Source organism: Salvia hispanica, chromosome 1, assembly GCF_029641045.1.
Source record: "Salvia hispanica isolate PSC_SH4W2 chromosome 1, Shi_PSC_v1, whole genome shotgun sequence".
Taxonomy (NCBI): domain Eukaryota; kingdom Viridiplantae; phylum Streptophyta; class Magnoliopsida; order Lamiales; family Lamiaceae; genus Salvia; species Salvia hispanica.
The window spans coordinates 23,900,544-23,914,204 of record NC_142692.1 but is presented as its reverse complement, the minus strand read 5'-3'; the positions used below and the strand labels follow the sequence as shown (position 1 = coordinate 23,914,204).

The window sequence follows — 13,661 nt, the reverse complement described above, 5'->3', positions numbered from 1 at the left end:
AAAAAGTCATGCAGGTTTAATAGACAAGTTTTTGTTTATCGATCGTACCAAAATGTGACACCACTTATTTGGTTAAAACTAACCGAGTAATGAGTGTTACATTTACATTGATGGTATTATCATTGATGGTGATAATGGAGAAAGGATAATCAAATTAAGAATAATTTGTTCATTGAATTCGAAATGAAGGATATTTCTCAAATACTACTTCCTAGGTATCAAAGTACTACAACAAAAAAAAAAGGGGGTCTTCATCTATCAAAAGAAGCACACACTAACCTCCTAGTTGTAACATAGATGGTGGATTGCAAGTTAACTAATATGCCAATTGTGTAAAATCATACTCCCTCCGTCCCTCAATAATTGTCCATTTTGGTTCCAGCATGAGTTTTAAGAAATGTAAAGAAAAGTGAGTTGAAAAAGTTAGTGGAATATGAGTCCCACTTTTATATATTAGTTTTATAATAAAATGTGAGTGAGATGAGCAAGTGGAATGTGGGGTCTACTTACTATTTATGGTTAAAAAAGTGAAAGTGGACAATTAATGGGGACGGATGAAAATGACAAAAGTGGACAATTAATAGGAGACAGATGGAGATGGAGTAAATTATAGTATAGTAGATCATGTAGAATGGGGAGTTGGCTTTCTATTTTCAAATTTTTACATCTCACTCCTTTAAAGTTGAACCAAGTGTTTTATTCCATTTTCTATTTTGCTTCCCATTCACAGTCATAATAATAATACATACTACCTCGGTTCACAAATAATAGTTCTAATAGTGAACGTCAAAAGTATTACTAATACAAAATTGAAAATGTAAGAATATTTTCAATAATAAAATTAGAGATGAAAAGTTGCCAATAAAAAACAGAAACTGGACTACTCAAAATGAAAAATAAAGAATATTTTCCATGAAGTAAAGTGCTCCTAAGCTAAGTTTACTACAATACAAAGAATTCAGGGACATATACTACCAAAAGTTTAATAAATATGCAAAACCTGTTTCAGCTCGTCTCTTCTAAATTATTTCATCTAATATTAAGAAAATTTCTTCGAAAGATTATTGAATTGATTGACAACACGCTTTTCACTAAATTCTTGTTATATGAATTTCATCATCAATAAGATGATACTCTGGATCCAAGTCCGCATTCTCAAGGACTCTCGTGTTGTTTGGATCCTTCTCTCTGCAAAGCAAATTATCATCATCATATTCATCCCAAAAATCTATCAATACGAATGAATTCTTCGTAAGAAAAATATGGTTAATCCGACTTACGATTTCGCATATATAACAATTCCAACAACAACGATCAAAAAGGCCAAATAGTACAACCAATCAACCTGCAAAACAAATTTAAATATAAGTGTAGACTTAATAGAAATATCACCACATACCATTCCAAACTACAACCTTCTGCTTGTAGACGAATATCCTAATTACAACAGCCCACATATCAGATGTAAGCATGGAGAGATTGTAAAATGCTGCTCCGCTCCTCTACATTACCAAAGTAAAACTTCATCAAATACAATTCGTCGATGAAACTGAAATAGTACGAGATTAAAACCCAGATCAGACTAACCTTGAGAACAAAAGGCATTAGTGTGTAGAACAGAAAGCTGGATACAGCATAAACAACATAGTTTGAAAACTACAAATAATACATTAAATCATCAATAACAACACAAAAATTTTCACTACAACACAACATATATATGTACTATATTGCTACATACAAGTCCAACAGACCACTTCATTGATGCCAGAGTGTTCCTCTCCAACACAGTACTAAAACAAGGTTTAAGGAAACAACATCTATAACTACAAAAGCTCATTAATAACCACACCAAGGATACATCTCGGTTCCGCTTATAAGCATACCAAACACACCGATCATCGTTACTACTTCAATGCGATTCTTCCTTTTCACGCAGAACTCCTACCTCAATGAAAAGAAGAAAAAGGACAAGATTTCAACAGAACACCAGTAGTACATGATATATAGTATTTGACGACGAAGTCTTGAATAATTTATATATACTGACCTCGCCAACAGTGCTCAATGTGAAGAAAATGGAGCCTGCAATGACGAGAAAATCACCTAGAAGAGGATTAGAACCGCTTCCACCATCGGCCACCCCAGCGTCAGAGAGGAGCACGAGAGCGAGGCCTCCGACACAAATGGCGGCACCGAGAAACTGCCACAGAGAATATCTTGTGGCGAGGAACATCCATGTAAGAATGATAGACCAAACTATTGCCCAACAATCTAGTATGGTTACACTGGTGATGGATGTGAACTGGAATGCTTTATTAACTGCACCACGTTGTTTATTTATTTCTTGGATAATAAATTAACATGAATTAGTAACGGATACCAAAAGAGATATAGGGTTGATAGCCATTTAAATCATGAAGTTTAGTCAAATTTCTATCCTATTCCATGAACTTTGAAATTGCAAGGTTGAATCACGAAGTTCCAATTTTTCTCAAATTGTCCCATTCGTGCACAATATATCGTCTTTTAACCATATTCAAAACGTCTTTTTATTAAAAAAAGGTATTTTTTCTTTTAAAGTCCTTAATTTTCTCATTTCTCATCAAATTTTATTAAAGGAGTATTGTTTTCGATTTGCGCATGAATGAAACAATGAGGAAAAATTGAAATTTTGTGATTTAATATTCCAATTTCAAAGTTTATGGAACAGACTCAAATTTGACCAAATTTCGTGATTTAAATGGTTTTTATCCCCATGATATTTACCAAGATAACTGCCGTGGACATCAACAAAGCCTAGGAGGGCATAGTAATACCATGGAACCTGCATTTTGAGATTATTTACATCACCAAGATTGAGGGAATATTAATGGCAGTGTATATATATTTAATTACCATTAATTTCTGGCGGCGATAGAGCATGATGCTTCCATAGACAAGAGCCACAAAAGAGTATGTGGTGAAGGACAAAAAAAGAGGTGCATCCACTGCTTAAAAATATAGCAATATTAATAATATGCATCTTCTTTGAAAAACAATAAGGCAATGTTTATTTGACACGAATTGTATACTGGGAAAGTAATCTGATTCCCAATTATATAATTCCGGTGTTTGGAGAAAATATGGAGAGTAATATGATTCTCACTAATTAAATTCCCATGTTTTGGTGAAATTATATGAAAATAAGGAAAGAAAATTGATTCCTAAAATCAGGGAAAGTTATGCAATTTCAGGATTATTTTTCATCTTCTAAACTCAATTATTCTTTTTCTGAAAAACGGTTATCCTCCACTCCTCAAATCTCTCACCCATCTCTCTCTCAAATCACCACTCTTCAAATCTCTCTCTCCCATATCTATCGCTTCAAATCTCTCTCTCTCTCACTCTCTAAAATATGCCGCCTCTCTCTCTCTCTGGAACGTATTTTGTTTCCTCCATCTCTTTCTCAGAAGGTACTCTAAAGAATAAAAATGATCGCAATCTTTCAATTAATTTTAATCATTCAAAGATTCACATATTTCGATACATAGAATCACAATATAACTACAACTTATTTTTTGTTAAGTACGATATTTTAGTTTGTTGTGTATATGAATCATTCATTGTTAAATTTCATAAATTTTTATTTCAAAATTTGAAAACTATAGTTTAAAATTCTACCATGTTTCCAAACACAATAATAATATTTCTCATCAATCATATTCACTGTAATCATTTTTCAAGAAATCATAAATCTCAGAAATCATAATCCTAGAAATCATAATCCTAGAAATCATAATCCTCGTAATCATTTTCCTTAACAACTTTATTTTCCAGTCAAATAATCGTACTCTAAGATCCATTACTAGTTATAGTAGCAAAAGAGTACCTTGAGTGGAAACCATAGAAGCAGAAAAGGTCATTATTGCAAGAACAAAAGAAACCAACTGCCCAAACCCCAAATCCACCAATGTCTTGAGCATTCGCTTATTCTCTCTGCACATCGCCACAATCAAGGGTTACACTTTTAAATTAATAGTGATAACAATGTCACACGCATTAATTTTAGTATTAATATAGTATTCACAAGCATGTGCATTTCTTTCTTTTTTTTCACCCAACCACAAAGTTAGGTTGGCTTACCTGCTCCAACAAAAAAGTTAGGTTGAACTTACGTGGTTTTTCCAAAATCATGTCTTCAATCTCAATACTTGTCTCATTCAAGATATTTTATGAGTTCTAACACATTTCATAGCCTACTTAACAATACTTCATCAAAAATCAAAACAAGATTTAATATCAATTATAAAATTTAACAAATTATACCGAATATTATCTTTGATTGAGACAAACTAAAAGGGAAAATGTGTCATCTTAGTTGGGACGGAGAAAATAGTAGAATCCACAGATGTGAGCAAAGAGATTGAACAATATGGTGTTGGAATTGAGGAAAGAATAGGGAGTATTGTATGGGGGTATTCGGTTTGCAAAATTGTATCCCGGGATTAAATATGTAGTGTGTTTGGTTCGTGAGATTCAATCCCACAACTCAATCCTAGATGGATAATAATCGGAAAATTAGCCATAACTAACCCATGACTAAAATTAGGCCTGTAAATTTGGGTACCCGCGGGTATCCAAACCCGAAAATTCGGGTACCTGAACCCGAAATCTCAAAAGTATCATACCCAATACCCGACCCGTATGTGAATTCGGGTACCCTAATCCCCGGTACGGTTACCCGGACCTAACTGATCGGATACCCATAAACTCGAAACTAGTATTTCAAATTTATTCTTTTATATAAATTATATTGTGATAAAAATAAAAATTATTAAAAATAACACAATAATACTATTCATTGACTATTATTAAATGTTTAAACTTCAATTCTAATGCTTTAGCTTTCTCTAGATTAAGATTCTGTGACTATATATATATATATATATATATATACATATATATATATAGAGGAGCATTAAGGTGCTTTTCCACCTTAAGTGTCTTTCTCCTTTTTAATATCACTCATTAGATTGATGGAATGGATGGACAAGATTGAGAAGGGAATTCTAAGCCCGTGTTGCATTATTGATTATAATGTGTGCATTATGAGGATATAAGAGTAAAAACATAATGCTTCCACGCGTTTCAAAACGGAAGGTCCCGATAATTAAGCGGGATTTTCCTCAACCTTCTGTCTTCTCACTCTCTCTCTCTCTCTCATTCAATCCTATCAACCCACGATCAACCTCATTCTCCACCACTTCAAAACTCCAGAAACCCTAGCCGCCTCTTCACTAGACGAGATAGCACCTACACCGTCGATTGTCGCCGCAAAACCCGACGTCGGTCGCCGATTGAAAGGCCTAAAGTACTGATTTTCTGTTTGGTGCGCCGATTGAAGTGTTCAATTTCCGATTTTGGGTAGTGACGGTGGGTTTCTAAAGTCCCGATTTTGGGTATAAAACTCTTGCTAGCGTCGATTTGTGTTCTTTTCGGAAATAATGCACAATTTTGGTTTGTGAACCTTTCTGCAAACATTGAATTTGTTATCTTTTGAACTAGGGTTCTTCCCAATAGTTATTCTTTGGTTTTGTTGCTGACTTGTATGTGGTTTATGTTCCATTTTTTGTCCGATTTTGGGTATAAAACTCTTGCTAGCGTCGATTTGTGTTCTTTTCGGAAATAATGCACAATTTTGGTTTGTGAACCTTTCTGCAAACATTGAATTTGTTATATTTTGAACTAGGGTTCTTCCCCATAGTTATTTTTTGGCATTCATTGTAGTAACCAATGGTTGTATATGTTGCATTATTTAAGCTTTGTTGTACATTATTGTCAATTGTACTGTACTTGAATTCTGTTTAATCTTTTCATTATTTGGTGTCTCTAGGACATTGCATTATTATTTGATTTAATGCTATGATATACATTTTCTGGAGGAAAGAATTGTACTCATTTCGTTGGTGTGCATTACTTACAGAGCATCAATGTCTAAGAGAGGGAGACCCGGGGGCAGTCAACCAACACCAGCTGAAGGTGAAGAAATTATTTCCCCAGTTCTGATGCATTAATCGTTTTCTATATTACATTATTGTTCACTGTTCTTGCATTATGAAATTATTTTACAGAGTTGAGTATTGTCTGTTTTGTTGAGTCCTGATGTATGTGGCAATGTTTGAGTAATTTAAAGCGTGTACTTCACTCTCATTGATGCATTCGTTCCAGTAATCATTTGTTTAAACTTATGCATGATTTATGCTTTGTTGTACATTAGTTGCCAGGTTATTGCGTTTGGATTTTGTAGCGTTGGACATTAGGTGATTGATGTATGTCAACAAATTCTTCAAATTATAATTTATGTCCGTATTGACCTTAGCGCTAAAGGGACAAAGGGCTTGGAAATGTTGCGGATAAAGTTTGCAACGACTCTGCTTACCTCTCCACTTAACTCCAAAGGTGGAAGCAACCAAACTCAAGCCACCAAGCATTGGATAGATAGGCCTTCAAAGTTCAACTTCGAAAGGTGGGTGGAGAATTACGGGCTCAACTGATCATCCGATTGGTGTTTGAAAACAATATTTATTCTGGTTTGAACTTCTTGTTTTTGTCACTATAACTCATGCTGGAAGGCGTAGTAGCCGTTTGTGGATTTGAATGTTTTGGAACAATATGTATTGTGTTGAACTTGTTGCAAGAAGATAGATCTGTTGGTTCTACTGAATTATTTCACGAGCAGCGAACTAAAACCGATATAAAGACCAAATAATGTTACTTTATTGCGTATTAATGTAAAATATTAGGGATATAATGTAGAATAAGATAACCTAATTTTACAATATTGTACATATAATGTAATTAATATATTTGATAATGGACTTTACTAGAATAATAATGCGCAGTCAGTAAAGGAACTTTAAACAATATTATTCTACTTCCCAGAAATTGTAACATTGTAATAATGCATGATTATGATAAATAATGAACATATAATTTAATAGTAATGCACGACAAACGTATTCAAATGAACATTGATTACCCAAAAATTGTGGACAGTGGAAAGTGGTCCAGTTCAGTAATAAGCACAAACCGAAAAAAAAACAATTCCTAGAGTCGTGAGATACAAAATTCATCAACATTTCCTCTTTCCCTTATGCCGCTTCTTCTCTTTTTCCAGCTCTTTAAGCATTGGACAATTTCTGGAGTCGTGATGGCCCAACTCATCGCATGCCTTACACCGTCTAAGGGGCCTAGTAGCATCCTTGATAGCTTTTTCTCTCTTGGAAATCAGACGGCTTGCGGAACTGCTCGCGTGGCCCTTTGTCTTTACAACATCCGGAGGATGGACCTCAACGACTTCCGGCCTTTCCATTCCATAAAACTGTTCAATCATTCGCCTCTTCTCAGAGGCGGATGTTGTAGGAGTTCCCGCTTGAAGTGAATTACCAAGTTCCTCCAGTCCACCTACGAATGCACGAAGCACATCAATGTCCGTCTCAAATCGACGAAGAAAACCATAGAACAGTTAGATCCCTTGCTTTGAAACGTTTTGCTTTTCATCAACGATGGACTTGGTAGGTAGAGTGTCATCAAACTGACCATGGACAGCCTTGGCTAACGGAGTCTTCATCAAACTGACCGTGGCCCTTTGTCTTTACAACAACCACTTTATACAATCACAAAAAACAAAGTCTCAGCTAACGTACGCATTACGAATTATAAAACGTGCATTATATAATTGAAATTTGAAATTACACAGCCCTAAATCTACATTAATTTTACCTACTCAAATAACACCCTAGCCGAGACCAAAACTAAACTCTTGGAGCGAGTGGACCGCTCAGGCCTCAGTATCCTACGTCTGGTTTAGTCCGCCCAAGTATACGCCTAGAGGAGACTTCGTCGGCCTTATGGGAGTTTTGCTTCCGGCCATGTCAACCGCAGTTGACGGACCTCCGCTCCATCCGCCAACGCAAAAGTACTCGCCAGGAGCAGCACGCCGAATGAAGTATCGCGATGATGAGGAACCGCACGTTGCTCGCGTACCCCGTAGAAGGACCCTTAGGATGCGCGTATCAGCCCCTCGAGCAATCATAAGAGAGTCCGGAGAGATGCTTACCTCGATTCCTTCGCCCCTTAGCGACGAGAAGGAAGACGAGGGGATGGGACAGTTCGAGAGAGGAGAGTGTTCGAGCGCCGAGAGTGTTGGAAAGTCGGAAGAACCCGAGGAGGACGAGAACAGAAGTGGCTAGTGCTCAAGTAGCGATTTTGTTTTCCCTTTCCCCATGTTGTTTTTTTTTTTTTTTTTTTTTTTTTTTTTAAATTCTAGAACCTTTAATTCCGTTGTTGTTTTCACAATTTCTTTGCACTTATTTAATTATTCATTGTACCAAGACCTTTTGAGATCTTTATGAAATTTATGGGGAAATCGTACCTTTTGTTCTATTGTTTGCCAAAAGACGTCTTCACTCTTTCTCATCCTTATTGAGTGAGCATGATTGCTTGTTCTATCAATTTTCAAGTGCTTACCACCTCATGGTGCAACCTTATTATGTTTTCTCTTGCGCGCTTGTGTACCTCACAAATGTTATTATATGGTCTTTCTTTAGACCCTACTTGAAAACGAGTCCAAATGAAAATCTTTGTATATACACATCTTTGTCTCAAAGTACCCTATCGCTACCTTGAAAAATAGTGCGCTAACAATTCGAGTGTGAAAATCAGGATGCCGCCAAGACGTAACGTGAGGAATGAGGGACGTGCCTCCCAGGTTTCGGTAGAGGAAAGTGTGACGCAACCAAGACCGCTGTCACCACCACCACCACCCCCGCAAGTGGACAGGGAAGTTGTGAAGCTGTTCCTTGACCAGAAGCCTCCTACCTTCGATGGGATGGGTGATCCTGCACGAGCTGAAACTTGGATACGTGCCTTGGAACGCATCTTTAGGACCTTAGTGTGTAACGATGCGGAGAAGATGATCTGCGTGACGCATCAGCTGACCGGATCTGCCGATTTTTGGTGGGACACCAAGTTGAAGACCATGTCCCAGGATCGTATAGACGGGATGACTTGGGAAGAATTCAAGACTGAGATCTACGACAAGTACGTAGCCAAGAGTTACCGAAAGGCGAAAGTCGCTGAGTTTCACAATCTCACCCAAGGACGTCTGTCAGTAACCGAGTACGACCGTGCACTTTGTGACATGACCCGCTACGTGCCGGAACAGACCAATACTGACGAGAAACTGGCCGATAAGTTTCGTGAAGGTCTTAGGCACGAGATTAGGATGGCTTTGGCAGTTCGTGGAACCCTTACGTACGCCGAGGCGTTAGCCCTCGCTTTGGATGTAGAGGCAGCAATGCCAAAGGAGAAGAGCGTAGGGAACACCGTGACGACACTGCCCCCGCCGCGACCCAACCATGATAAGAGGAGATGGGAGGGGAGTAGGGTTCCCTACGACAACAAGCAATACCGCCCCACTCAGAACAGGCCACCGTACGAAGGAGGACAGTCTTCGTTCAACCCAAGGAGTGACCCCCGTGCCAGACCACCCCAGTGCAGCGTTTGCACAAGGTACCATTTCGGGGAGTGTAGAGGACCGAACCCGACGCGGTGTTTCAACTGTGGAGGAAGCGGTCATTTCTCGAGGGAATGTCCAAGCAAGGGAAACGGATCGAGATAGAACCACCAGGGTTTCCGTCAGCAGCAGAGAACGCCACCTACAGGCTCGGGAGTGAGCCGGAACCAGCCCCTGCGGCTGCAGCAGCCCGACCGCCCAAGACTTCCTGCCCCGGCTAGAGCGTACGCAATAGAGCAGAAGCAGCTTAAAGGCGAGCAAGGAAAGCCCGAGAACGGAAATCTAGCAGGTATAGGCGAAATCCTTGATACCCCCGTTGTTGTGTTGTTTGACACAGGCGCATCTCATTCTTTCATATCCGAGTTGTGTGTTCAAACCCTAAGCTTGCCTACTAGGAAATCCGAACATAAGATGATGGTGTCCTCACCAGTAGGAGGAATGATAGAGATCTCTCGTTTTTGCTTGAACATAGAAATCGTACTAGGAGAACGCAGGTTAGTGGCTCGCGACCTGCAAGTTATGGCGATGAAAGACGTTGACGTAATCCTAGGAATGGATTGGTTGACTGCGAATTTTGCGACAATTCGCTGCAAGGAGAGGCTAATAACCCTGCAAACTCCGGGTGCGAAACCCATCGTTTACCACGGAATCTCGATGAACCGACGAATAGCTATAGTCTCCGCGTTACAAGCCACTGCTATGCTAAAGAAAGGACGCCCGGCCTATCTTGTCTATCTCCACGAAGAAGAGAAGGAGGAAGCGAGGCTTGAAGACGTTGCTATCGTACGAGATTTTCCCGATGTCTTTCCCGAGGATTACCTGGACCGCCGCCCGATAGGCAGTTAGAGTTTGCGATCGATCTCGAACCTGGAGCCGCACCCGTATCAAAGGCGCCGTACCGCATGGCACCTAAGGAGTTAGAGGAGTTAAAGATTCAGCTGCAAGAGCTCATGGACTTAGGTTTCGTTAGGCCCAGTGTTTCGCCATTGGGCGCACCGGTGCTCTTCGTTAAGAAGAAAGATGGGTCAATGAGAATGTGTATCGACTATAGAGAGTTGAACAAGTTGACCCTCAAGAATAAGTACCCGTTGCCAAGGATAGATGACCTGTTCGATCAACTCCAAGGAGCCGGAGTGTTCTCTAAGATGGATCTGAAGTCCGGATACCACCAGCTGAAAGTGCGAAAAGAGGATATCCCTAAAACCGCTTTCCGTACCAGATATGGTCACTATGAGTTCGTCGTGATGCCGTTCGGGCGTTGGCCGTGTTTATGGACTTAATGAACCGCGTTTTCCACCCGTACCTAGATACGTTCGTCTTAGTGTTCATAGATGATATCCTAGTCTACTCGAAGAACGAGGAGGAGCACGCGGAGCACCTACGGATCGCGCTGGAGACGTTGAGGAAGGAGAAGTTGTACGCCAAATTCAGCAAGTGTGAATTCTGGCTGAAGGAAGTCAACTTCTTAGGGCACATCGTGTCAGCAGAAGGAATCCGAGTGGACCCCGCCAAAGTTGAGGCGGTGCAACAATGGAAGTCGCCATCGACGCAGAACGAGATTCGGAGTTTCCTGGGTTTGGCAGGATACTACCGAAGGTTCATAGAAGGATTCTCTAAGATAGCGAGACCCATGACCCAGCAGCTCAAGAAAGGAATCAAGGTGAGTTGGACGCCGGAGTGTGAAGCGAGTTTCCAGCTGTTGAAGGAAAAATTGACCACCGCACCAGTGTTAGCCGTGCCAGAGCTTGGAGTCGACTACGTAGTTTATACCGACGCTTCAAAAGTCGGATTAGGATGCGTGTTGATGCAGAACAACAAGGTAATCGCTTACGCGTCACGACAGTTGAAACCGCACGAGTTAAACTACCCTACCCACGACTTAGAGTTAGCCGCGGTAGTGCATGCCCTAAAGATTTGGAGGCACCATCTCTACGGGGTTAGGTGTGAAATCTTTACGGACCACAAGTGTTTGAAGTACTTCTTCGAGCAGAAGGACCTGAACATGCGACAACGGAGGTGGCTCGAGCTGGTGAAGGACTACGATTGTGGTATCAACTACCACCCTGGCAAGGCAAACGTGGTAGCAGACGCTTTAAGCCGTAGAGACCATTCGCAACTCGCTGTTTTTCTGACAGAAGAGGAAAACTTAGTACGAGAATTGAGTAAGTTGCGGATAGAGGTAGTTAGAACCCCCGAAACCGTGGAAGGCCGGATTGCCGCGTTGATAGTGGAACCTGATCTACGAACGAGGATCGTTGCAGCTCAACGGCTAGATGAAAGATTAGAAGAGATTCGAGTCGAAGTGAGAACCGGTGAGTCCGGAAGTTTTAGTGAGGCTTCCGATAACGCTCTTACCTTTGAAGGGAGACTGTGTGTGCCGAACGACGAGAGTCTTAGGAACGAGATCTTGAGCGAAGCGCACGAAACCCCATACACTGTTCATCCCGGGAGCACGAAGATGTATCAGGATCTGAAGAAGTCCTTTTGGGGGAGCGGCATGAAGCGAGACGTCGCAGCTTTCATGGAGCGCTGCTTAGCCTGTCAATAGGTGAAAGCCTTACACCAACGACCGTACGGGAAGTTACAACCGCTGGAGATACCCGAGTGGAAATGGGAGCACATCGCTATGGACTTCGTGACGGCGTTGCCAAAAACCCTTAAAGGGAATACCGCGATCTGGGTGATAATCGATCGACTTACCAAGAGCGCGCATTTCATACCAATCCCCGTAACCCACAGATCGGATAAGCTGGCTCGGATCTACATTCGAGAGATCGTGCGACTACATGGAGTTCTAGTGACGATTACGTCTGATCGTGACCCGAAGTTTACCTCAAAGTTTTGGATTAGTTTACAACGCGAGCTTGGAACGCGTTTAAACTTTAGCACCGCTTTCCACCCCCAATCCGATGGACAATCCGAGAGGATGATACTAACTCTCGAGGATATGTTAAGTGCCGTGGTGCTCGACCGAGGCGGAAGTTGGGAGACCGCACTCCCATTGATCGAGTTCGCCTACAACAACAGTTTTCAAGCAACGATCGGCATGGCGCCATACGAAGCACTCTAAGGGAGAAAGTGTAGATCACCACTTTATTGGGACGAGGTTGGCGAACGAAGAGCGCTTGGACTCGATGCAGTCGAAGAGATGGTCGGAATCGTTCGACAAATCCGCACGCGGATGAAGGAAGCTCAGGACAGACAGAAGTCGTACGCCGATGTCCGACGGACGGATTTGCAGTTCCACGCTGGCGATAAAGTTTTTCTCAAAGTATCCCCGTCGAAAGGGATAACGCGTTTCGGAGTCAAGGGCAAACTGAAACTGCGTTTTATCGGGCCGTACGAGATTCTAGAAGGAGTAGGACCCGTAGCTTATCGTTTAGCGCTGCCGCCCAGCCTTGGGAGTGTACACAACGTGTTTCATGTATCGCAGCTGCGGAAATATGTGTTCGATCCGAAGCATGTGATTCGTAATGAGGATATTGCTGTAAGCCCGGATCTGAGCTACGAGGAGCAACCCCAGATAGTCTTAGATCGAAAGGTTCAAACCTTAAGAAATAAAACCACAGCTTTCGTGAAGATTCAATGGAGAAACCATGGACCCGAGGAAGCCACGTGGGAACAGGAGGATAAGATGATAGAGCTATACCCGGAACTCTTTCCGTGAAAGGTACCAAATTTCGGGACGAAATTTTCTTTAAGTGTGGTAGGATGTAACGCCCCGGAATTTAAAACCCTAATCTTAGAGCCCTAGAATTAATTGTTGATGACTTGGAATCGAGAATGCTTTAATTTCGTGAGATGAGTCTATGTTGAAAGTTTGAAAAGTCAAACTTGTTGATTTGATGATGTGGCATGTGTTTTATTTATTGTTTATGTGGCAATTTAATTGTTTAAGGGTGAGTGAGAATGTTGGAGAAAATTTCCATAAATACTTGTCACCCTAATTCTTGTGAATTTCGAACCCTAGCCCCTTTTGTGGAGGATTTCTATTTTTCCGGATTTAATTTAATCCTTGGGATAATTATTTAAATTAGGTTCTAAGAGCCAATTATTTCCTTGTTTAGAAACACAAAAATCGAGCCCCCTTATTTCATAGTGA

The 13,661-nt window shown here is 40.8% G+C and overlaps 1 protein-coding gene across 2 annotated transcripts; it reads right to left on the bottom strand.

The window, feature by feature from the left end:
* Positions 1-862: 862 nt before the first annotated feature.
* LOC148933484 (uncharacterized) lies at positions 863-4,031 on the bottom strand. Of its 2 annotated transcripts, none has more exons than XM_089067446.1 (10): positions 3,872-4,031; positions 2,899-2,990; positions 2,770-2,827; positions 2,051-2,346; positions 1,862-1,944; positions 1,742-1,793; positions 1,588-1,656; positions 1,416-1,502; positions 1,281-1,345; positions 863-1,188 (listed from the first exon to the last, which is right to left on the bottom strand). In XM_089067446.1, the coding sequence occupies exons 1-10, from the start codon at positions 3,984-3,986 to the stop codon at positions 1,092-1,094; spliced, it is 1,014 nt and encodes a 337-aa protein (XP_088923572.1). In that variant the 5' UTR covers positions 3,987-4,031; the 3' UTR covers positions 863-1,091. The 2 variants fall into 2 exon arrangements, with proteins under 2 accessions (XP_088923572.1, XP_088923573.1); XM_089067447.1 differs by having other exon boundaries at positions 2,051-2,322.
* Between the last annotated feature and the right edge of the window lie 9,630 nt (positions 4,032-13,661).

Excerpts from the sequence above, each read along its gene's own strand:
- LOC148933484 (XM_089067446.1), bottom strand. The coding sequence starts at position 3,986 with ATGTGCAGAGAGAATAAGCGAATGCTCAAGACATTGGTGGATTTGGGG. Across the intron at positions 2,828-2,898 it reads ATCGCCGCCAGAAATTAATG|GTTCCATGGTATTACTATGC; the intron begins GTAATTAAATAT and ends CTCAAAATGCAG. Across the intron at positions 1,189-1,280 it reads ATTGTTATATATGCGAAATC|AGAGAAGGATCCAAACAACA; the intron begins GTAAGTCGGATT and ends TTTGCTTTGCAG.